Source organism: Python bivittatus, unplaced genomic scaffold, assembly GCF_059951505.1.
Source record: "Python bivittatus isolate LINGU-HERP-01145 unplaced genomic scaffold, Pbiv_v1 ctg000610_np1212, whole genome shotgun sequence".
NCBI classification, from domain to species: Eukaryota; Metazoa; Chordata; class Lepidosauria; order Squamata; family Pythonidae; genus Python; species Python bivittatus.
The window spans coordinates 2882483-2907388 of record NW_028277088.1 but is presented as its reverse complement, the minus strand read 5'-3'; the positions used below and the strand labels follow the sequence as shown (position 1 = coordinate 2907388).

The 24906-nt window shown below is 44.1% G+C and overlaps 1 protein-coding gene across 4 annotated transcripts; it reads right to left on the bottom strand.

Annotated features, from left to right (window-relative positions):
* Nucleotides 1-1938: 1938 nt before the first annotated feature.
* LOC112542562 (uncharacterized) lies at nucleotides 1939-23222 on the bottom strand. 4 transcript variants are annotated; one of them, XM_088150298.1, is made up of 7 exons: nucleotides 23119-23222; nucleotides 16727-16960; nucleotides 15594-15695; nucleotides 12823-14488; nucleotides 11726-11860; nucleotides 8272-8452; nucleotides 1939-7466 (listed from the first exon to the last, which is right to left on the bottom strand). In XM_088150298.1, the coding sequence occupies exons 2-7, from the start codon at nucleotides 16870-16872 to the stop codon at nucleotides 7237-7239; spliced, it is 2460 nt and encodes an 819-aa protein (XP_088006424.1). In that variant the 5' UTR covers nucleotides 16873-16960; nucleotides 23119-23222; the 3' UTR covers nucleotides 1939-7236. The 4 variants fall into 4 exon arrangements, 3 of the variants coding, with proteins under 3 accessions (XP_088006424.1, XP_088006426.1, XP_088006425.1); XM_088150300.1 differs by having other exon boundaries at nucleotides 13633-14488; XM_088150299.1 differs by lacking the exon at nucleotides 23119-23222 and adding an exon at nucleotides 18350-20390.
* Between the last annotated feature and the right edge of the window lie 1684 nt (nucleotides 23223-24906).

Genomic DNA, 24906 nt, shown 5'->3' with positions numbered 1-24906 from the left:
CACGAGGCACGTTTCATCACGCGTGGGCCATCATGGTTGGGACTGGAGACCGATAGCACTGTGTGTTGGGTCGATCCTGGCAATGGCGGCTTCATCAACACACCACGGTTGAGTGCAACCCCATCCTGTTTTTACCTGCTCACCTTTCTTGTGGCACGTCAGGAGGAAAATGGAAATGGGTAGGCAGGATAGCTTAACATACCAGCAGCTGATGAAGACTGATGTTTTCACGCCTGGCCTTCACATTGCCCATACGCTTCTGGTATGGATGATTTGACCCGTTGAATGTCTTTGATCAGTAAGAATTTGTGTCTCTGGACCAGTGTTTCTCAACCTTGGCCGCTTTAAGACATGTGGACTTCAACTCCCAGAATTCCCCAGTCAGCCATGCTGGCTGGGGAATCCTGGGAGCTGAAGTCCACATGTCTTAAAGCGGCCAAGGTTGAGAAACACTGGACTATTGGTGCGCCTAGCAATACTTTGCACAAGGATCTGGTCCCAAGGACACTGAGAAGACCTTGGTCAGAAAGGAAGGTTAAAGGATCCAGAAAATCTGTTTGCTCGCATGGGCGGCTTTGCTGCGTGCAAAGAAACAGGTGGGTATTTCTGTGATTGACAGTGCCAGAAAGGAAGCCGGCGGCAAGCTCCAGAAAACCTCCTCGCTTGTGGGTTTTTAACCTGTCCATCATGGAACCCGTGTGATTGCACGAGTATCAGGGGGGAAAAACACTGAGAGATAAGAAGAAATAGCCGAGACCGCTTCCAAGGTCCGTACCTCTTGCTAGGTCATAAATCAAAGTTCAAGAATAAATTAAAATGAAGGACTTAATTTTTAAAAAAATTAAAGTTAGACTCTGCTTCATGAGCCTCACTGTGGCATAATGTACCTGTTTTTCTTCCTGACTTACAAAGTTAATCCTCTTTATATCTTTTTTCCTCTCATTGTTGGCGGCACAACGATTCCTCTTTGGCCATATGAAAGCCTTGGCATGAAAAAAGATAAGAGAAGAATTTTAAAAATCCCGCTAAAAGGAGAATATCTCAGGGAAAGGGCTTTGTGGCTAGTTTACTAAAACGGCAACCCACGTCTTAGAAAACTCACCCCGCTGAGCTGTCCCTCTGAATAACCCTGATAAGCTTGTGGTTCCATCCACTTTTTTCCTCCGTGGCCATTTTCCATCCTTGATTTATTACAAGATACAACCACAGTACTTTAGATATTAAGTGCTTTAATTGCTTAAGGGTCAGCCAGCACACGTAACAGGCATCCAGTAATTACAAGGGGAAAAAAATCTTGCATGAAAACCCAGCAGCTTACACTTAACCCAAGTGAACCCATGCGGTCTTCACGAGGGGCATTTTAACGAACACGTTAACGTAAACGCAACACAGGAACATTTCACCTCCAATGATTTTGCAGGATTCACCCTACATCTTCCTCGAGACGTTATCAGGTTCCTAACCGTTGGGTTATAACCTAACCCAAGCTGCAAGGTCATCAAGATCAACCGGACACGTTCAACTTGGATCAAGGGCATTTTGATTCAAATCAGTACAGGTCAGATCTGGCCTCCGTTGCCAAGGAAGCGGCTGGAGAGGTAGAAAAAGAGAATTCTGCAGCTTTGAGAATCACAATTCAATTCAATTGTGATCAACAATCAGACGACGAGAACCTCAGTTGTTGCTAGATACGATGAACACCTGAATTGATTGTGAAGTCTTATAGCAACTAGCCTCTCTGTAAATACCTATGTTCAGTTGTCTAAATCGGTGTTTTTCAAAGTTGGCAACTCCAAGATGGGTGGACTTCAACACCCAGAATTCCCCAGCCAGCATGGCTGGCTGGGGAATTCTGGGTGTTGAAGTCCACCCATCTTGAAGTTGCCAACTTGGAAAAAACACTGACCTAAATCAGTTCTAACAAGTTGTTCAATCATTGTCACGAGCAGCATAAAAAAAAAAGTCATTCAATATTATTGGCCAAAGATATGTAAAATACTACCCAGCAATCTGTGCATTAAAACAGGCCCTGTTTATCTCCGTATTATCGATAAGAAAAATAAGGAGCAAACTAATCTTTCCAAATAGATTGAAAACATACTTTTTGGGGAGAGAGACCTGTTTGCTGGTTCCAGTTTCAGTCCAACGTGACCTATGACATCGATAAAACTTTTTAGTATGATCGATCTGGAACCAAGCCTGTTAGGTTTCTATATTTCTTACAGGGAATTTCTGGAGACAGGGAAGAGGGATCCTCTTCGTTGTTAAGTTCGCCAAGAAATTAAAGTTATTGGGCAAAATAAGCACAGACACTAACAAAACAGGTCATCAACTGTTACAAGTTCCCAACCATTTTAATCTGTCCATACACTGTGTAAGTAACACCATTTTTTGCATCGTTACCTACAGTATTGCTCATAAGTTTAGCAAACATATTCACGCCTCAAATTAAAGGTAGAACAAAATTCAAGTTGCAAAAATGCACCCATTTTTTATAAGCTTACATACAGACTTAGCAAAAACGTGGGTGTGACGATGACTCATAAAATCACGCAAGGAACATTTTCAAGCAAGGTTTTCATACAGCAAAGTAAAGATTAAACATGCATACAAACACTGATTTTTCAAAATCCTGTATGATATTCACTGGAGGCTTAACTTTAAAATGAAACTTTACTGTCCCAGGAGACGGTGTGTGTGTGTGTGTGTGTGTGTGTGTGTGACTTCACAGTCACAAAATCATTTTGCAAATGATACAAACAGCAGTTCGCATCATTTGTGAATGGTATCAGGAGGTACAATCCAAAATTGCTTCTGTTAATAAGCACCTGAATCTCTTGATAAAGACATTTAAGAACTACGCTTGCTACTACCTAGGATCAAATAATTAAAAACAAACGTTACTTAACGAAGATATCGGTTGGGTCTACTGAGATAAGAACCGGGCTTCAGGTAAAGGTGTGACTGTAACATGAGAAGTGTTTTAATTTGGACAAGACAGGTACTGACACCACTGTTGAAATTACTATTCCAACGAGGGGAAAAAAAAGACCCTGATCCCACTGGATATGCAGACATCTAAGCGTTTCTCTGGATGTGCACGCAGATTCTTATTTCAGCAGAGACAGAAATCTGAAACAGAAATCAACGAACAGGCCCTCTTTGAAAAAAATGAGCTCTCTGCATCCATAAATGCAAGGAAAAAGGTAGTTTTACTCATTTCCCCTCAGTTTCTTCTGCTCCCTGCGGACTCCTACTCGCTGAAGGACTCTGGGTCGTAACATCTCTTCAAAACATCTCTTCCCCTGAAAAGATGAAAGTCTATCCTAAAATCAAACATTGCGTCGTTTGAGCAGAATCTGGTCTATACTATGAACGAGCCCAACCGGGGACACTCCAAATATTGTTGAATGACAACTCCCAGTATCCCAAAGAAGCAGGGCCAGTACTGAGGAATGCTGGGAACTGTAGTTCAGCAGCACTGGAAGGTCGTGGATTGCCTCCCCCTGTCCATGCAAACCACTGTCCCCATTTCTACTCATCTTGCCAACCCCAACATTTAAAAAGTTACAGAAGTTATAGCCCATCTTCAACTTTCTGGTCACCTGATTATATTCAAGATCTTGTTTTTGGTGTCTTCTCACCAGAGCAATCAATATCACAGCTCTCAGATGCAAGAAAAACAATGCTCACCTTCAACGCAGTATTACAGAGATGTCCCTCAAAAGCATTTTAGACTAGAAAAAAAACCAGGCATATTTCTGTTGCATAACTTAAGAAAAATGAAAAAATAGGATAAACTTAGCAAGACCTATCCAGAGACAAGATGGCATCCACCCATGATCTAAGCCAGAGGAGAAAATAATGCATGGATTCTGATATTAAGACTGTATTATCTTCAGGTTACAGGGCACAGATGAATTTTCTTTACAAGTTAAAAGCAACTGATTAAAGAATAGCAAGGCGATCTCAAGTCATTCCTCTGCTAGCAATATACAGTATCTTCTAGATTCGCCCAATCATGTTGTGTCAGAGCAACAGAGAGGGGTACCAGATTGATCACATCTTAATCATGCTATGAAGATGTTGCAAATCACTGGTAGGGAAATGGACCTGGTACACCAGCATTAATTGGACAGTGATCAAAAAAGTGTCATTTCTAAGAACTTTAATCAACAGCCAACAGAGCATATTCTACATGTCAGACCAGTGTTTCTCAACCTTGGCAGCTTGGAGATGGGTTCTCGGAGTTGAGGTCCACCCATCTTCAAGTTGCCAAGGTTGAGAAACACTGAGTAAGACTGTTCCATGGGAAGGGCTTTGGGGGACAGAACACCCAGAACTTAATTCACATGTGAATGGCCCATCTTTACACCTCTGCACTTGATGTGATCAAAAAGCAAAACCATGGTGAGATGTCTACAAGCAAAGACCCACCTATCAACTCTTGAGACATACCTACCTGAAGCTGAACATCTATTGTTTCGACAATGGTTACCCCAAACCCCACATAAAACAATCTCAATACGACTGGGAAGTCTTCCCCAACAGAAAGTAAAGAGGATTAGGACATTTAATTTTTAAATTGCTAACTGGAAAACTGAGTTTCAGGTAGCCATGCATAAAAGCTCCTATTTTGATTGGCACCCTGTCGTTTTTCAAAGAAAGCTAGGGGCACCGAAGGTAATTTGAAAAGGGATGCTGTTATAATCTCTATCATTAAATTAGATGCATTTTTCATATTATAAAAGTACAGAAGCCAATGCTTGAAATGTTAAATATTTGTACATTACAATACATTAGAGCTATGAAATGCAGCCTATTATAAATCCCTTTAAATATATTGCTCAGGTACAAGATGTGAGCACACAGCTATAATTGCTTTAAAATGCTTAAAGGCACATTACCTATAACCACCAATTATAACCACTGTTTTTAACAATACTCATAAATTAAGAACTCAACGTGCTGGAAGTTACTTATTGTTACACCACAGTCCTGAAGTAGTACAGGAGTGACACAAACAGAAGATACAGATTTATCAAACTTAATTATCAATGCACCAAGGTCCATCACAGGAATATTTAAAAGTTCAATTTAATCCTCTTATTGACAACTACTTCTGCCCTATAAATGTTCATTTCACCTTCCTGACATTTAGAGCAAACCGCACACAGGACAATTTCTCTCCCAAAAACTAAGGCTCGATATATTATATTTTCTTTTAAAAACAGGGTACTCTGAAGGCTGTGCCTTTCAATTTTTTATTTTAATTTCTAACTAAAAATAGAGAACATGAAGCATTTGCAACTTCTGGTTGCACGCTTGTATGTATGTATATGCTACATTTTCTTTAAATATTCACAGGCCAAAACTGAACCCAGGCTGGGAATATGAAGTATTTATATCACGAATCACTTATGCTTGCGAAAGCAATATCCAATTTGGCATGATACTGTGCACGTTAAACACAAGTCTAATCGTCTGAATTCTTATTCTTCCTTTGTTTATGCTTCAAAGATTCATTGGAGAATTCAGGGAATTACTTTCCAGGACTTCTTCATTAAGATGAAAAACGTAAACATGTTACTTAATTATCAATGCACCAAGACCATCTCACAGTTTACAAGTTGGTTAAAATATTAATACTTAGAAAGGAGCTGAACCCCATTGCTAAAGCCCCCTTTTACACAGAGGATATGCTTGCAACGAAGACGCAACTGGGTTGGAACTCTAGCACAGTGTTTCTCATCCTCGGCAACTTTTAAGATGAGTGGACTTCAACTTCCAGAATTCCCCAGCCAGCTATGCTGGCTGGGGAATTCTGGGAGTTGAAGTCCACACATCTTAAAGTTGCCAAGGATGAGAAACACTGCTCAAGCATCTTCTATCACCTTTCATCTTCCAGTCACAGATTCCCTCCAATATTACAATGAAGGGGAAATCCTCAATTTCTCATATGCAAAATCAGGGAAGGCCCAGTGAAAATGTTGGACTGGGCCCATCTATTTTGATTCTCATCTTGTAACTTCACACGGGCGCACAGCACACTTGATTGTCCAAGAGACGAACAGCAGTTAACAAACACACAAACTCTTTTCGCGCTAAAAGGCTGCTTTGGTAATCCTTTACGGAGGATTAGTTTTGTGCAACTATTTCTACAAACATCCCAATTCTACAAACTTAATATATTAGGCATATTTGTAAACGATTTATCCTGGAACACATCCTGAGCATCAATAAGCCTGATGATTAAGGTCTGGCAAAGGATCGAAAGTTTAGTTTAAAGTAAGATAAAAATAATAGATTTCTCATTAAAATAACTATGTCATTAACAGTGTCTTTTTTTCCCCCCAGGAAGTGCATCTCAAATAAAACAGTAGCTCTAAACAGTTGAAACAGGAGTGGGGAAACGGCTTTCAACTCTCAGAGTCAGAGAACTTCATGCTACATGTGCAAAGGGAGAGCGATGCTTTTTCTGGAGGCACAGCGATGTTGGAGAAAGTGTTTTCAGAGGGAGAAGGCCTTCGGGACGTGGGTCGAGGCTGCCCATGCCTGCTTTAAGAAAAACCGTTGGATATTAAGCAATTTCTTCTCACTGGCTGACTGGCTATCCTAAAGCACTATTTAATGCTTGATATTTAGAACTTTTTCCTTTCAAAACGTACTGAACCCCTCTTCCCAAAACTCTTTTGCGAGACGAGTTACAGGCGAGCCCAGCTTGAAACGTCAGCTGACGACGCGAATTCCCAACTTTCATGCAACTTAAACTAACTGATGGCTGCTTCATCCGGACACGGGCAACTGCCTGAAGGACTTCAGCTCCCGACAGTACATCAACCGAAACGTGCATTAGTCATGATCAGTTTAAAAAAGAAGAAACGCACAGTGGTTTGCAGTTACTTTGGCACTTAAAATATTCATCTTCCAAAAACTGAAAAAAGAAAATAAGCTGCATTGCAAAAACTGACAAAGTGTAAAACACCATGTTAGTTTAGCCGCTTCCTAGTTCACGGCTGGAGTCACAAGCTTTGGATCAGGAGTCAATACGGTGAACAAACATTGCCAACCTTCTAATGTTACAAAGACTTCTGCAATACCATTACGGAAAAACACTTTTCTAGGCTCGAATGTCAGCAGGGTGAAAAACCAGTAGAAAGAGCAGCGAAATCTGTTAACCCAGCTCCTTCACGAGCTCACTTGAGTAGGCTCATTTCATAACCTGCTCAATTCTTCCTAATTCACTCTCTCGTTCTCTTTGTCTTCGCCTTCTCCAAGGACCTTCGTCTGCAAGGAGACGCTGGCTGGACCCAGCGCTCTCAGCGCCCTCTGCACTTCCTTCCTGTGAACTGGAGGGCTGGCCAAAATTTTGGGAAGGGCCATCTGAAAAGCACACCATAAAGCTGTACGTGTCTTTCGCGTGAAGGAAGCCAACTCTTTCACAGCAGCGGCCAGGGCAAGGACATCTGAAACAAAGGCAGTGTTTAAGTCATTTACAGTCTGAACGGGGTACATTTCCGCAATATTTTAAGCCAGCGTCAAACAGGCTGCCGGTCCTGATTCTCTTTGCTAAAATACACTTTCAGCTTGACTTCCTATCGTTTTTCATATCCGCGGCTTAGCATTGAGAAGATGTACAGGTAATATTTTACTAACTGATGCGTTCATGCATCTTTCGGCCTCTTCAGGAGGCACATGGATTTCTGTTGACTCCAGGCTCAGGAGTAGCATTTTGACTAGAACCTAAAGCAGTGTTTCTCAACCTCAGCGACTTTAAGAGGTGGGGACTTCAACTCCCAGAATTCCCCAGCCAGCATGCCTGGACTTCAACTCCCAGAATTCTCCAGCCAGTATGCTGGCTGGGGGATTCTGAGAGTTGAAGCCCACGTATGTTAAAGTTGCCGAGGCTGAGAAACACTGCTCTTTACTATATTACAGTGTTTCCCCTATACCAGTGTTTCTCAACCTCGGCAACTTTAAGAGGTGTGAACTTCAACTTCCAGAATTCCCAGCCAGCACACCCACACCTCTTAAAGTTGCCGAGGTTGAGAAACACTGCTGTATAACATATACTATTACAATTCCCTATATCCTATGTTCCGTAGTAGCGTTGGTGTGGTCTTTAACTCCCAGAATTCCCCAACCAGCATGGGGCTCGACATGTTCAAGGGGCTATGATCGGCATCTGTGGAGCAACAATGATTTTAAGCAGCAGCTCTAATGCAAAAATGCCGCGCTCGGCAGTACAGTAACCAAACCCAAAGCACTTGCCTTTTTCATTGGTGGCACACGACGTCCCTGGCCTCTGGGGATTACCAGCATTAACAATCTCCTCTTTGCGCCTGGTCTGGGTTGTGTAAATGGCTTCCAGGTGATGCCCCAAAGTTGCCCATATGTTGCCATGGATGGGAATGCCGCAAAGGCGTTCCATTTTCCCCAGTAAAGTGTGAACCTAAAAAGAACAACAACCCATGTGTTACTGGGGGTTTTCATCTCTGAAAAATTAGTAGTTCTATTTTTCTATTAGGGGCTTCCTATACAGGTAGTCCTCACTTAACAACCATTAATGTAGTGACCATTCGAAGTTACAATGGTGATAAAAAAGTGACTTATGACCAGTGCTCGAAGTTATGACTATGCCAGCATCCCCACAGTCATATGAACGTGATCCGGATGCTCTGCAATCAGCTTACACTGTTGCAGTGTCCGGGGGTCATGTGATCATTATTTGCAACCTTCCCAGGGGGCTTCAGACAAGCAAAGTCAATGGCGGAAGCTGGATTCGCTTAATGAACAAGTGATTCACTTAACGACCATGGTGATTTGCTTAACAACTGCCCCGCTTACAGCCAATTTTCTGGTCCCTGCTGTGGTCATTAAGTAAGGACTACCTGTACTGTAGAACGCTGGAGCCCTTACTTGTCACCCATTGACTCTCAGAGCGCTTGAAGCTCTCGTGGTCCACCTGTCAAAGCCATTGCACCGTGTGCCCCAAGGGTGAAGCTTGCTTTCGGTGGCAGAGGATAAAGGGGAGCACAGGGACACCACAATTTCCACAAGACACTTGGGACATTACAACAAGGCTGAGCGTTGCTTGGCCATGAAGCAAGACCAGCCTCCCACACGGGAGCTGACTATAAACTCAGTCCCGTAACCAGAGCCCAGGGCAGGATCCAGGGACATCCTGGTTTGTCTCCCATAAAACGTTATTTACTTTACTTATTTATTTGTCATATTTATAGAGCCGCCCATCTCACAATCAAGTGACTCTTGATAAATTAGCACTGGAGCAGATCTGATCAAAAGTTGATTTCAACTTTTTAGCAGAGATGCTGATTTTTAAAGTAAGAAACCTGAAGTCCTAAATAGTCACACCATCGAGTCAACTCATGTGCAGACTCAGCCCAGTCACAAAGAAAATTATTATTTCATCCACAATGACTCGACCAGTGTTTCTCAACCTTGGCCGCTTTAAGATGTGTGGACTTCAACTCCCAGAATTCCCCAGCCAGCCATGCTGGCTGGGGAATTCTGGGAGTTGAAGTCCACACATCTTAAAGCCATCAGGGTTGAAACACTGGACTAGACATTAAAAATGAATAGACAAATGCAGCCAGGAGAACATCAAGGGTTTGCTTCACTTTTCTTGGCAGAGTCGACAAGCTTCACTTCCTGATCAACTTTAGTGAGTTCACCGTATCACCATAAAGCTGACCGTATCATGATATATCAGGAGTATTTATGAAACAGAAAAACCAGCCAACCAACCCACCACGTTTCAAACCACAAACAAATCACAAGAGGTCTAGAAGTTCTGGAGATTCATTCTGGATGAATCAGTTTGGCAGAACCAAAACCCAGAACGTTTTTTTTTAAATACCAGGTTTCCGATAATGCAAAATCCAGATGGGGCAGCGGGGCAGGCCTGGAGTGCACAATCCTGTCCCCTTGTCAGCTTTCAAAACTGCATGTTCTACCCGTCCATCCATCTTTCAGTCATCCTTCCCCCTGTCCCTCTCTGCCCTCAGCCACTCCACCCAATGTCCCTGATTTCTTCCCCATTCTCACCACCAGCACCCCTTCTTCACCAACCAGCCAATCTACAGTCCACTCTTGGATCAAAACTGTCTTGTTCTGGTTCCTACTATATATCCAAAACAGGCCTTGATTCAGGCAGAAACCAACCCAGAACAATTGTTCCATGCATGGTGAGGTTCATGCATGGAATATTTTGCACACCAACCCCCCTGATCCAAATTGAGAGCCAGTTTGGGGTAGGGGTTAAAGGCACCAGGCTAGAAACCAGGAGACATGAGTCTGAGTCCTCCCTTAGGCATAGTGTAAAGCCAGCTGGGGGACTTTGGCCCAGTCCCTCCCTCTCAGCCCTAGAAAGAAGGCAACGAGGGCAAACTACTTCCAAAAATGTTGCAAAAGAACTGCAGGGACTTGTGCAAGCAGTTGCCAGGAGTCAAAACCGACTTAAAGGTTTCACACGTATGTTTAGGTACATAAACAACGTAGGTCTGAAGCAGACAAGCGAGCTATTGCAGTTCAGAAGACTTCACAGAGCAGCAGAGCATCCATCCAAGCTCCTGCAGAAAGCCACTCTGCAGCCCTGGCTCCTGAAGAACACAACGGGCGTCGTTCCAGCCAGCCGTTAAGAACCACTTGTCTGCGCTCTTCTAGCTCAAGCTCTGGCACCCAGTCAAGAAATGTGGTCACGGGGGATTCTTGTTACTACAAATAAAGCAAAATAACATCCTAACTGCCCTAATGAATTCCTTGAAGTCCACAGTCCTCACAGGAGGAGAGCTGTGTTAAGTCTACAAAAAAGCAGGAGCCCGGGCGTGCCTTTTCCGGCTCTCAAGTGGTATGAAAAGGCTGCAGCTTTCAATTAAATGTGTTAGTCGGAAAAGGAGCTACCAGACCCCCTCTGATGTCTTGAAGCTTATGGTAAGACTTTTAGTGCTTTTAGCGCATTCGTGCTGTGGGTATCGCTCACAGATATTGCTGCAGATCCGCTGTGATTCTGGTCTAGCTTGGCCGATGGCCACCTAGGGTTCAAATCCTGGGCTGCCCATAAATATGACCTCACACATCCAGTGTTGAGATGCTGAAAGGGCATGGCCCACACAGTTCTTTTCAAGTGCTCCCTCGGCAGGTAGTCTCGCTTAATGACCGTTCACTTAGTGACCATTTAACGTTATGATGGCGCTAAAAAAGCAACTTATGACTGGTGCCCGTAGTTACGACGATCACAGCGCCCCCACAATCACATGATTGCAATCTGTGCGCTTGGCAACCAGCTCGCACTTACGACAGTTGCAGTATCCCAAGGTCACGTGATCCCCATTTCTGACCTTCCCAGGGAGCTTCCAGCAAGCAAAATCAATGGGGAATTGCATGATTCACTTAACAACCACATGATTCGCTTAATGATCACAATGATTTGCTTAACAACCACTGCAAAAAAGGTCCTAAAATTGGGTCCGGTCATGTGATGATTCTCTTAATGACTGCATCGCTTAAGCAACCTAAATTCTGGTCCCAATTGTGGTCATTAAGTGAGGACTATCTGTATAATAAGGGTACTGATGCTCTGCTGCAGAAATCAATGGCCGTTCCCCCCTGCTTTTCCCTATTTTGCCTAATTACGAAGTGCTGCTTCTGCACCCATCTGGAAGGCTGCCCCCACCGTGCGTCACTTTCCGAATACAGTACTTACTCTTGCTTGCTCTTGAAACTGATCCAAAATCAGGCGATCCACTCGGGAGGGCTTAGCCGGAAGCCGGGAAAATGGAACGCTATTTGAGCTGGATAAGGATTTCCCTGGGAAAGTTCTTGCTAAGTCAGCCTCTACCTGAGAAGAAAACAGACTTGTCAGAGCAGGCTCCAGTCTCAACAGCCCTTTCCCCTTAGCCCCAGGGCAGGGTTTCTCAATCTTGGCAAGTTTAAGATGGGTGGACTTCAACTCCCATGGTATGGCTGGCTGGGGAATTCCGGGCGTTGAAGTCCAGCCATCTTAAACTTGCCAAGGTTGAGAAACCCTGAGCTAGAGAAAAAGTCTGACCAGTCCACTTGGAACTGATGGTTCTCCAATCTTCAGTTTGCCAATTGTCAGTTCCTAAAACTAGCTCTGATTTCTGTATCTGAATACCACGAATGATGGTATCTAAAAGACGGTCTCCACTTACTCCAGCCCTTAACTGAGTGAGCTGTGCCCACACCCTGCTCTCAAAAGGGAATGACCGGGAAAGGGGCCTTTCTCGCAGTGGCAGTGGCAGAAAGACTTTTCTTCCTTTACTGTGATTTAGCCTACGGGGAAGGCAAAACAAGACAGAGAGGTTTTCCTCTCTTTAAGTCAAAATGCTGGCCACCTGATAGCAAAACCCACTACTGGCCTGAAAGGAATACTTCTATTCCAGCTGAGTCTGCTGAAACTCACATTCCAGAGAGAAGGAAATACAACTTCCAAGCAGAAAATTCCAAATATGAGCCACAGTGAATTTTTTTGCTTTGGACACAGAAGCGTAAAAGAAATTCTAGGCCTAAAAAGTGGTATCTAATTCCCCGGACATGAGCCCAAACCTTACAGTGGAAAACCAAGTTTTCTCTTGACTTCACCAGAAGCAAAAAGCAATGCTACTTTCAGTTAAGTCCAAATTTACCCTTCCCAATCTGGATGCTCTGCAGATGTGCGGGTTTCCACCCCCAGACCTTCCCCCTCCATGTGAGTTGACGGGGAATTCTGGGTCCTGAAAAATCCACACGTCTGGAAGGTGTTCAGAGTGGAGAAGCGTGTCATAAAACAACCCCAGTCACCTTTTTCCGCTCTCTTTCTAATGCTCTCCACTGTTCATAACATTCTTCCAGGTGAATGTGGAGCTCACGGGCAGGCCCACCACGATTCTTGGCAGATCTGTAGTGGTCAAGCCGTGGTGGAAAAGCAAGATAGGGCGCAGCTACATCTCCACAAAAGAGGTCGTTAATAAAAGGACTTAAATGGGGGAAATCGTCAACCAATTCAGACAAGGGCAAAGGTGGGAAGGCAACATTAGTTGACGGCGAAAAGCGGGGAGGATGCATCGCAGGAAAATTTGGAATTTTGGTATAACCAGGCACTAAGGGGAAGAGAGGAAGGAAAGATGGATTGATGAAATCAGACGAGTTGGCCTCATTTGGTTTTCTTCTCAATGCACCAAGCTGGGCCCAGTCTGGGCCTACAGAGGCTGCGCGAGGAGGGATCCTGTTAGTTTTACGCCGTCCCTCGTTCCACCCTGTTCTCTCACCAGCATGGCCTCTGTGGGGCAGACTGACAAATCGGTAGCATTTGGCAGACGCGTTTGCAGAAGGAGGCCGTGAGAAACTGCCGGAGGAAATGTTCGTCGAAATCTCACGCAAGTGTTCCTGAGTAGGAGCTCGCAAATGGTCCCGGGAGCATCCAACAGAATTGTGGGGCTTCAGATTTTCCTTGCAATTGGAAAACCCTAAGTGGCTAGAAGCATTAGTACCCACGAGCAGCGTCCCATCTTTTCTTGAGGCTATCTGGGAACAAGAAGGCTGGCCTATGGAGTGACTGACGGAACACACGTGCGACAGAGAGTTTATTCTCTTTTGCTTTCTGTAACTTACATACGATGTCGTTGCTGGATTTAACGTGTGGCTCTGAAGGCGTATATCTCCACTGTAAGATGAATTTCTACGTTGCTGGCCTGGGTTTGGAGATAAATGATTAGAAGAGTCTTGGGGGGGATATGCGGGAGTCTTCATTTCAGTATTATCAAAGTCGACGCCCATGTTATTGGGGCAACTTTGCTGGTAGTTTTCGTGCAGTTTTGCATTCACTCCTTCAGGAATGCTATTTTCTTGTCCAAATGGGGGACTGAGGAAGTATGGGAACCGTGGTGACTCGCAAGCACATCTTTTAGCACACAAATGGTTTTCCTGAATCACTGGGTCCCATACCCTACCCACAGCAGAATTAGGCAACTGAATGAAAAAGCTGCTGGACTCTTCCACGTCACTGGCCCCAAGCACACCTCCTGTTGTGTTGGTCTCCTGACGTTCTTCATAAAAATTTGTACTGTTTGTACTCTTAGGCTGTGATGAGGAAAGGTTCCCCCTGACAATATCTACTTGTTTCTTATCATAACTGCATTCAGGTGCAAAGACGGCCTGCTGACTAAAACTGTTACAGGTAAACACCTCGGCTTCTGGATCAGAAGTCCTCAAAACCTCATCAGATGATGGCGAGCAAGGATTAGAAGGGGCAGGCCAGGAGCTTGTCACATGCAGATCACCAAGTTTCCTATTTAACAATGCTGCAGAGGATGCCTTTTCCAATTTTTCTTCGTAAGGGCGCCGTGTGTCAACTAAGTTAGCAAGTTTTTCATTGTCCAAAGCTTTGGTAGGAAAAAGCCTTGAACATCTGTCATTATTTTCCAAGTCCAAGGTCCAAAACGGAGGAAACAACCTTGACAGAGAATTCCTGCAACCGACAAGATTTCATTTCTAAACATATTTTATATCCGTTACATAATATGTGAAGCTGCATCAAATTGGATCAGGCTACTGACCCATCATAGCAAAATATCTACTGAACGTTAACAGTACTTCCCACTTTCCCACCCAAGATCCCACATACTGAATATGAGGCCCTCTTGCAATCTAAACTGACTGTTTAACCCACACTCAAATTCATCCTGTTTTATATTTGCAAAGATTACTCAGAAATTTATTGCGGAGCACTGGCTCTAAGCAGAAGATCTGAAAAAGGAAGGGGCCATGCTTTACTATGCTAATAATTCTGTTATTTATGGTTTTATATGCCACCAAAAATATTCTCAAGGCAGCTGACAATAACGGTCTGTTAATGATACCCAGGACAGGAGAAAAACAGAAATCAAATTTACCATCTATAAAACAAATGAAACATTAGAGGCATTATGTAATATATATTGTCAAAAGCTATTCAGGCAATCTTTCAAAACTCTGTATTAGTGAGAAATGTTAATCTTAAATATCCTCCAAAATTTATTTGTTTAGACTGCGTGGCCACCATCCTATGAGATTCGCAAGAGATATGTCAGCACAAGAAGTCAGAAAGATCATTTATCCTTTGTTTTGGATTTAGGAGTAACTCAAGGTGGCCCCATCAAAGAAAACTGAATTGGGTAGTTATGCAGAATGGACTTGACATGTAACCTTCTGTTAAAAATAATGTATTACTGCAGAAAGCACGTAGTAATCCTCCTCTATTACTGTTTCTTCACTCCAGAAAAGTCTGGAGTTCCACTCTATGCCGCAGGCCATGATGAACATTCACAAGATTATTTATGTTGCAGGAATCTGTAATCTACCAATTTAGACTCTGCAAAAACAACTGTGTTGAAGTCCACACGGCTTAAAGTTGCTAAGGCTGAGAAACACTGATCTAGGCTGAATTGTGCTGCCAACTGATGCATTTAGTCAGACACGCCTCCCTATATGCTCAGGATATTCCTGTTACTCTCAGTAAATACATCAGTGGTTTCAACAAAGTTCATAAACTATTTGAAAATAAATAAATAAATAAATAAATGACACCACCATACCAGTCTGTAATAGGTTCTTGTTCGCTAGGCTCCTGTAAGATGCTGGTCACTAATCCAAACATATCAGGGCCATTGGCAGAATAAGAGAGATTTACCTGCGCCCTGAAAAGAGGGATAAAGAAATGGAAAATCAACCTGGCTTACAAAGTATCTTCACATTCCTTCCACGGCATTATTTTTCAGGCTTGTTTATCAATCTGAGCTTTAGAAGACATAACGCCCAAATCCATAAAAGCAAGCAAAACAATGGTTAATATTTAGTTCAGTAAGGGTGCTTAGACGTTACCCAGAGTAAAAGACCCAGGAAGTTACATATGCCGGATGAAAAGTCAAGGTGGTTGCCTTCGGCTGCTCACGCAGAAGTGCTTCATCTTCAAACACTAAGCGAACAGCCATCTTAACAAAAACACATGCCAGGGACCCAGTAGGAGCATCGACTACCGTGTGAAGCTAACATACTGAGAAATGGCATCAGGACGCAGAACATGCCCAGAAATAAAGACAGGGAGGGGGTTTTAAAGAATATTTCAGGAATTAACTGTTCTCCTTAAATTAAAAAAAAAAACAACTCTTTTACCAAATTAATCTTTGTTTTTCTAAGGGTGACCAAAGGAAAGAATTGGGATGAAAGGATTGGGATGTGAGGATCTTTCCAACAACTGATGGAAGAACCTGCCTGTTCGAATTGATGGTACTAGATAGAAAAAATGTGTCTGATGACTTTTAAATAAGGAACACTTTAAAGCAGCATTTCTCAACCTCAGCAAGCTTGAAGATGCGTGGACTTCAACTCCCAGAATTCCCCAGCCAGCAAGTCCACGCATCTTCAAGCTTGCTGAGGTTGAGAAACCCTGACCTACCATATACAAACATGACAAAACTGAGGCTTCAATATATATGTTTAGCCCTGCAGCTGGAATGAGTTATTTTCCAAATCACCTTAGAACAAAGGACCAGGTACAATAAATTTGGATGCCCGTAAAAATTAAAAATAGCCTGTAGCCAGGTTCTTCCATGTCCTTATGGAGATGAAATGTTAAGGAATAGGTACGACTGAGTGTGTGTGTGTGCACAAGTGGGGAACCCCCGTTTCCATCATCAGCGAAAGAGGCTTCTAGGACCACCGTTCATACCTTCTCTTTGCACAATCGTGTAGTGAAGCAACCACGCTGCCACCATCTTTACACTTCGACCAGCTATTGTATAACTGGGGATATTCCATAGTAGGGGGGGTATTCGTTATTCCTCCGAACAACGGGGAGAAAAACTGGGCCCCCATTTCTTGCTTAGGGTTGTTTTCCTGAGGAGCAATCAAAGATGGACAAGAGATGATCTGGAAGGCAGGAGCAGAGCCGAGTCCTGATCAGCTATAAATGATCAGAAAAAAAGAAAAATAAAGATTCCCAAAGACTTAAATCACAACACTGTGCAAGGTATCTCACTTTACACTGTACAAAAATATATTTGAAATTGGGGCTACATTTTACCCACATAAATGTAGGTATTATTCAAGGTGATGTGGCTTAGTTTAGCGTAGGGTTTCTCAACCTTGGCAATTTTAAGACGTGTGGACTTCAACTCCCAGAATTCCCCAGCCAGCATATGCTGGCTGGGGAATTCTGGGAGTTGAAGTCCACACATCTTAAAGTTGCCAAGATTGAGAAACCCTGGTTTAGTGTATGTATTAATGTTGCTTAAAATAAGAGTAAGTCATGTCGTCCCATTCCTGCTAAAAGGTCATAGCAAAACATGTCATATAAGAACCTCAAAATTTTGCCTGTTTCCATCATAACAGATGCAAGAAGTTATTTCTGCTTTTTCTGAGTGAAATTAAGCAACTGGTTCCCTCTCCCTTCGTCCCTTCAGCATTTAGGGAATGCTAATATATATCAGAATGTAATACATATATTACAAGGTACAGTACTAAGAAGAATTTTATGCTGTCCAACCTCATGACTGATTCAATACATTGTGAAATAATTTTTCACTTCCTGGGTAGACAACAGAGACTCCAGCATGCCGAATCCAGTCACACGTTGGAAAGCAAAAATGCACATTTGCCTTTCTGTAAAGTATTTAAGAGGACTAAGAACCAATCCCACGCCTAGGAAAACTTTCTCAACTACCCAGAAATTCAGGCCATTGAGCAGATTGGAAATATAACCTGTCAAACTGTTTCATGAGAACGGTACATTTGTTTTCAACATAAGAACCACCGATAAAAATGGCAGAGTATCACATCCTCAAAGAAGAATGCTCCCATTTAAAGAAAAATAGTAAAAGTGGTATTCAAGCTTGTGGGTGGTTCGGGGAAGGGACAGCTTCTCTTGGTGTGTGGTGCTGTATAAATGTGATGACAGGCCATCAACTCAGCGTTGACTCTAATTTAGAAAGCTCCAATTACCAGGATGGAAGCTGTATGATAAATAGAAAGTTTTTTTAATTTATTTTGCTTTTCTTCTTCCTCAAATATCCAGTGCATGGGGCAAAGGAGTTTAACTTTGTGCCAGAGATAGGCAGGCAGTAAGCTGTGATGATATGCATAACGTCATTTGTCCCCCTTGCAAAAGCTCACGATGTCATAAATCACCTCCAACCTCATCTCCCTATAAACAGTAGAAAGAGTTTAGTGGCCATTTTTTAAAACTTCTTTCTCCTACTATCCTGTTTCCCACCCAAATCAACAGATACTCCGCCACACAAATCCGCTGTGGGGTGCCATAGCTGCCCAGTGATTTTTAGTGGTACAAACTCACCTGTGGCTTAGAGCAGCTCGGCGTGCTACTCTGACCATATCTTCATTGCTAGCCTGCAAATTGCTGTTTCCAAAATGAGTCACATTTTCAAGCAAACAGAGACTGGAAGTCCTAACCATAGGCTCCACTTGTTTAACTGCAATTCAACATTATAGCTAACAATTGCACAGAAATAACTGGATACGATAACAAGAAATTATGAGGCATACAGATTGCAAGAATAAACCCACATGAGAAAGGAGCATTCAATATTGTAGGTTACAGAAACTGGATAACCCAAGTACAACATACGCTAGCAGATCCAATCTTTTTCCCCACGCTGGTACGAAATGTTCCCTTAGGAAAGCAGAAACTTGCTGCTATCTGTGGTGATGCATTGAAGCCTGCAAACTGCAAAAATTGAAGGCCAAATTGTATGTACAGGAATGCTTAGCTATGCAGGATATACGGTGGATGTCTCTTTTAACAGACATAAAATGCCACTAACCTAAATATCACTATATATGTAGCTATCCGTCCCTATTATTTTTGGGGGATTTTTTACTTTGTACCCCAGTTTTCCAGTTAAAAATGACACGAACCCAAGTTTTTCTCTTTTTTTGGCCCTAAAAAGGAAAAATGCAGGTCTTGTCTTTTCTTTTCTTTTCTTACAAAGGGGCAACACAACACTGGTCATTTGCCTGCCAAAAGATTCAATATGCTAGCTGACTGCAATACAGCTTTCATTTTAAAAAAACTGATTTCAGCCTTGCTACTGATGAAATGCAACAAGAAAAGATCACTCCGCATTTATCTCAGTTCATCAAAAGTCTATATTTTGTCAATTTCCCTTGCCCTATACTGGTTTTTATACAGCCAGCTTCATGTTTCAATGTACATTTCTATTTCACACACATACTGACTGACACTGTTGACAAACAGCCACCTTTATGCAGCGTGTCTTGCATGAAGACATCTTTTCCATATATATGCAGATAATATAACATGAGCCAGGTGTGCAAATCTCAATTGCAGGAAGTTCTTTCAATCAGTGCAAAGGATACCACCGCTGTAATCAAGAAGCTCATGACTCTGGTTACACAAGGACAGAGTTGTGAAGGGAAAGACCTGAAGACTTCCATGATGCTCCTGGCAAAACTCTGTGTAATTCACTACACAGAGAACACTATTCTTTCTGCTTTGAGCCCCACCTGTGCATACCTGGCACTCGCACGTGGTCATTGGCACGAGGAAACAACCCTTAAATTGTGGTCCGGATCTTTGGAATACTGAATATGCCTCTCAGAGCTATGCAGAATGCAAAATGAGGAAGCATCCGCTCGTTTGCCCAAAGAAATAAAAGGATAAATCAGTAACACAGAAAACCAAATTCCAAACTGTCCAGGCCACTGGAAATCTTTTTGGGTCAGTTTTTCAGAAATTACCCACTGTCATTTTATCATCTCCAATTAATCTATCCCACGGGCATTGAATATCTCAAATCTAAGTGGGTTCAAACATACACATGCCCCTTCAGTGATACAGTAAAATAATAGTAAGATCTTTAAAAGCCTTTAGCCCTCCAAATAGTGCAACCACTTGAGAGGAAACTCCTCAAAATTCTCTTTTTGCATCCTTCCTCCCCTCACTCCAATTACAGGGAGGCGTCACCTGTCTCAATTTCGTTCCTTAAGTCTAAACCAACCTGTACAGGACCCTCAGCAGCTGCCTCCTTTCTGCACCCTGGGAGATTAATGCCAGCTGGGCACAGTCTTCTTGACGCAGCTCTGCTCCTTAACAACCCCTCTTTCAACAGCCCTCAACACTGCTGCTATGGGACGCTGATACAAACTCCGTTATACATGACAACTGACACACAGAAGCTGTTGCTAAGGTATGGTATTTTGTCCCCGGAATAAACAAGCACGGGAGAACACAGGGCTCAGTCTACGCACCGACATGATTTTTGAAAAGCACAGTGGCTTAGCTTGACTGAAAAACCTTCACCTTGCTGCAGGGCTAGTATCTCTGGAGGATTTCCCCCTTTTTCTTAACGGAAACAGGCAAAGGAAATGATTCAGTGTAATAAACCTTCAGGAGAGGCTGATCCCGTCAAATGTACAGTGCAAAAATGGTCTGGGCAACTATTTTAGAATGATAAAACAGCCAGCAAATAAAGTATTTCCCTCCCATACTCTCCCCCCACCCCCAATATTAAGAGAGTGACCTATTTTGAAGCTAGTATCACACAACATCAAGTTTGTTGATAACATTCTACGTTACTAGAAGGAAATAACACAGTATAGCGATTTTAGTAATTTGGAAACTCAGCAGCAATATTTGAATTGAACATGTTCATGAAGACTTTCCCAACCAATTAAAAAAGGGGTTTATCAATATTAACCTTTCTGCCACCTACTCAAGCGAGTCCAAGATTGCTCAAATCTTCCCAGGCGAAGGATTATTATTATTCCCCCCCCCCCTTTTTTTTTGCTTTACAGTATATATTAATTAAGGAGAGGTAGCCTTTCAGAAAAATAGAGAAAGATTTGCCTGCTGCTAAAAAGTTTATCCAGCCTGCTTCTGTACACGTACGTAGCTTTGGATTCCAAAGGAGAAACATGCAACGATGCTCAATAGCACTTTCTGCAACTCTTGAAAGCAGCTGCTTAAAGCAGGGGTGACATAGCTGCCCTTCACTGACATTTAACCCCTTTGCAGCAGTTATACATTTGGGGTTCTGTGAAGACAAAGACAGTTTGGGTTCGGACCGTACCGTAATTTCAATCTTAGACTAAGGAAGAAACTTAAATGCTCATTAGTGTGAACACAGCCTTTCAGCAACTGAAAAGCCACAGAAAACTTACCTGAGATTCAGGCACGTTTCTTTATGTAACTTACAAAAGCCTGAATGCCACCCCAATCAAAGGACTCTGGGCAGCCCACCATCACAAAAATCCAACCCACAACAATAAAAATAATACCAAGCAATCAACAAATTAAAACACTACAATCTAGTAAAGGAACAGGAGCCCCAAACGTCATACCCTGCTCCTTAAGGGCTCAGGTCTTAACCAGATGCTGAAAAATTGAGAAGGCCAGACAAGGCCTAATGATGAACTTCTGATTACCCTTCTTTGCATACAGGGTGGGGAATCTTCAGCAGGCCTGCTAGTCTCACAGGTACAGATCAGGCGGATATCCACCACATGGAGGAGACAATCACGCAGAAAGCAGGGACCGTGGGCCATTAAGGCAGCGCCTGGAATGGGATCCAGAAGGAATTTGGCAACCCACCCAGCTCCCACTGTGAAGTTATTTTGCTGTACCCCATCAGCAGGCACCCAGTTGCATTTTGCACCCACTCTTGCTTCCGAATCATCTTCAAGGGCAGCCTCATGTAGAGCAAATGATAGTAGTCAAAGCAGAGATAAGATTATTCAGTAAACGATGGGTTAATATGTTGTGAGAATACAGCCAAAGCTTCAACCAGTGTTATAATCCTGCTTGGACCTCTCTTCTTTCCCATTTTAAGGTTCCATACTTAGCCTGCAGACTTTTGATGAACTCAACAAGCCTGCTTGCTCAAAATAACTCCTAAATAAAGATACAGAAGTAGGCTATTTTTTTTTAATTATTTGCACTGTATCAAATAACTAACTCTCACCAAGAAGTTTCACACTTGGACCCTGTGGCAGGGAATCCTACCTACTGCTAAACCATTTATTTAAACTAGTTGGGAGACTGGTTGGCTTAAGGACCTTTTGTGGAAAGAAATAAAAAGAAAAAAGAAAAAAGGTAGCAAGAATACACAGGAAGCCTGCAAATAGAAGACCCCATTTTTGGAGCTCCCACAAAATGCCACCCGTATTTCCATGGACCAATGCAAAATGAAAACTTTCTCTGAAAACACTCAAAGCTGAATGAGGAACTCCCCTGAGCATTAGCGAGTCTAGCCCGGAGGTGTGCAAATGTTGGCCTCTGTGTGCATGGAATGTAAATCTGATTTCAGTTTATTTATAATGAAATTGTCATTCATGTTCACTATTTACAGATGCATGACGTTAAAGTTTGCAGGGTATCCATAAGAGGTAAATCCCAGGGCCACGCAGTATTCAGGGAATTTAAAAAACAATATTGGGAGGTGGCAACTGCAAGTCGCTTCTCCCCATCACACTAAAAACTACAATAGGGGTTAACAATTTTGGGGTCTCCCGGGGTGACCTGTGAGCCTGGGCAGGATGGACCCCCCCCATCCAAATTGCTGCCCTCCGGGTGTGTCAGACAGGACTCCGGCTGTGGGAGTTGTAGTCGACAACTGGCAGGGCTCATGGCGGGCGATGGGAATTGCAGTCCAACACACTGGGAATGACAGCAGGGGATAATGGGACCTGCAGTCCAACACAGCCAAGGAAGGGCATGGGGGGTTTGCATTGGTGGCCCCGCCAGAAGAAGGGATGGTGATTAGCACATCTGGAGAGTAATGCTGGGAGTGCTGGCTGGGGATAATGGGATCTGCAGTCCAGCAAATAAAAGGGAGGGAGTCAACGGGAGCGGGCGCTGGCCTCGCCGGCAGGGCGCGGTCAATTAACGCATCTGCAAGACTCTGGGCTGAGCAATGCTGGGCATGCTGGCTGCGGATAATGGGACCTGCAGTCCAACAAGCTGCAAGGGGTGGGGAGCGACAGAGGTTGCAGGCTGTCCCGCCGGGAGGGCGTAACCAGGCTGGCTGGGGATAATGGGAGGGACAGTCCCCCAGCCATCGCGACCCCCCCGCGCCCGAGCCTCACCTCCGGCCGCGGACCCTCCCCCGCCCGCGAAGGGGGCAGCCAGAGCGCGAGCGCCGCCCGCCACCATCGCCGCCGCAGCCGCCGTGACGGACGGGCCGCCCGGCGCCTCCCATTGGCGGCAGCCGCCGCGGGGATCCCGCCCTCCGCGCGCGCGCCGGGGAAGGGGCGGAGGGCGCAAGCGCCGCCGCCGAGCGCGCGGCCCTCAACGGCTCTGGGAGTTGTAGTCCGGAGAACGCCCGGGTGGAAAAAGCGGGCGGGGGGCCGCGTCCTGCTCTTGGGGGTTACTCTTCTTACTTCTGTAAAGCGCAAAGACTTCTGGGTCCCCACCAGCAAGGAAGAGCGACGCTGCCCGCCTCCCCCTCCGCGGCTGCGCGCGTGCAGCGCCACTTACGTGTCACGGCGGTCGTGGGAAGGCGCCTCGGGCGTCCTGGCGCGTTTTCCTCAGGGGTGGGACTCTTTTTCTCACCGTTTCCAGGAGAAGCGCTCCCCAGCTGGCGGGAGCAGTGCCAGGAGGGCGACCTGCTTCCCGTGGGCCTCGAGGGTGCCCCGGGCGACCGTGATGTGGCGAAATGCCCGCGTGGGAGGCACCGTTTTTTATCCCCTCGGGCACCTTTCCATAGAATCATGCACACCTAGGGCGGGAAGGGGCCCTGGGGGCCATCTAGTCCAGCCCCCAGGCCAGGAAAGGCGGTGCCAGGGTGGAGCCCCCATGACTTCCACGGCCCCATAACTTGGCCTCCTTTAAGGCAGGGTTCCTCAGCCTCAGCAACTTTAAGATGGGTGGACTTCAACTCCCAGAATTCCCCAGCCAGCCTTGCTGGCTGGGGAATTCTGGGAGTTGAAGTCCACCCATCTTAAAGTTGCTGAGGCTGAGGAACCCTGCTTTAAGGTATATTTGTATTTAAATGAGTTCTAGGCCTGCCTTGGGCCAGTCCCTCTTTCAGCCGAACCCACCTCACAGGGTTGTTGTTGGGAAAAGAGGAGGCAGGAGTACGAGGTACGTTCACCGCCTTGAGTTACTCATGGGGGGGGTTGTCTATTATAAACTGTTGGATAATGTTTTCATTTTAATGATCACTTTTTATCTTTTTACAATCATTGCTTTTTCTCTATTGGTTGTTTTATTTAAATGCTGTACGCAGCCCAGGGTCACTTTGTGTGAGGTGCGTGGCTATAGAAAGGTGACTAATAAATAAAAATAAACATTGATAAAAAATAATAAAGGTGGGATATAATGATGATGATGATGATGATGCAGATGCATCTGGAACCAGTGAGATGGTCTTTTCATAGCAACAAATGAAACTCGTGACGGTATGGAGCTTTTTCAATTTTGAACGCTATGAACGTTTTGTATCTCGGCTGCTGATTGTAGTGGTTTTCATGGTTTGAAGACGGTTAGGTTTTTTTATTCGTTTTTTTCTTCGTAATTTTTTATTGTTTCTGGTGTTTTAATTGGGGGGATCTACCCAGAGTCATGACTGTGAGATGGGCGGCTATACAAATTGAATAAAAAAATGAACTAACACTCTGGCATGTCCAGGGCCACGTCCCAAATCAACAGCTTGGAGGATTTGGGGGATGTCTCTCAACCCCCCCCCCAATTTCAAAAAATGAAAATACCAACAGTCCTGGGATTATGGTTGGCACCCATTGGGGCAAAGGATGAAATGTGCCAGATTACATCATCCCATTAATGCTGAGAAACACGTACGTGGATCAGGTGTCACCCCCCAGATGCAAGACTTGCATTATGCGCACATGTTGATGCATTATGACATCCCCATG

Bases quoted from the DNA above. Each gene is read 5' to 3' on its own strand.
- LOC112542562 (XM_088150298.1), bottom strand. From the start codon at position 16,872: ATGGGGGCCCAGTTTTTCTCCCCGTTGTTCGGAGGAATAACGAATACC. The intron at 14,489-15,593 runs GTATGGTGGTGT...TGTCGGTTGCAG, and splicing joins CAAGAACCTATTACAGACTG to GAATTCTCTGTCAAGGTTGT. The intron at 7,467-8,271 runs GCAAGTGCTTTG...CCTTTGTTTCAG, and splicing joins GTGTGCCACCAATGAAAAAG to ATGTCCTTGCCCTGGCCGCT.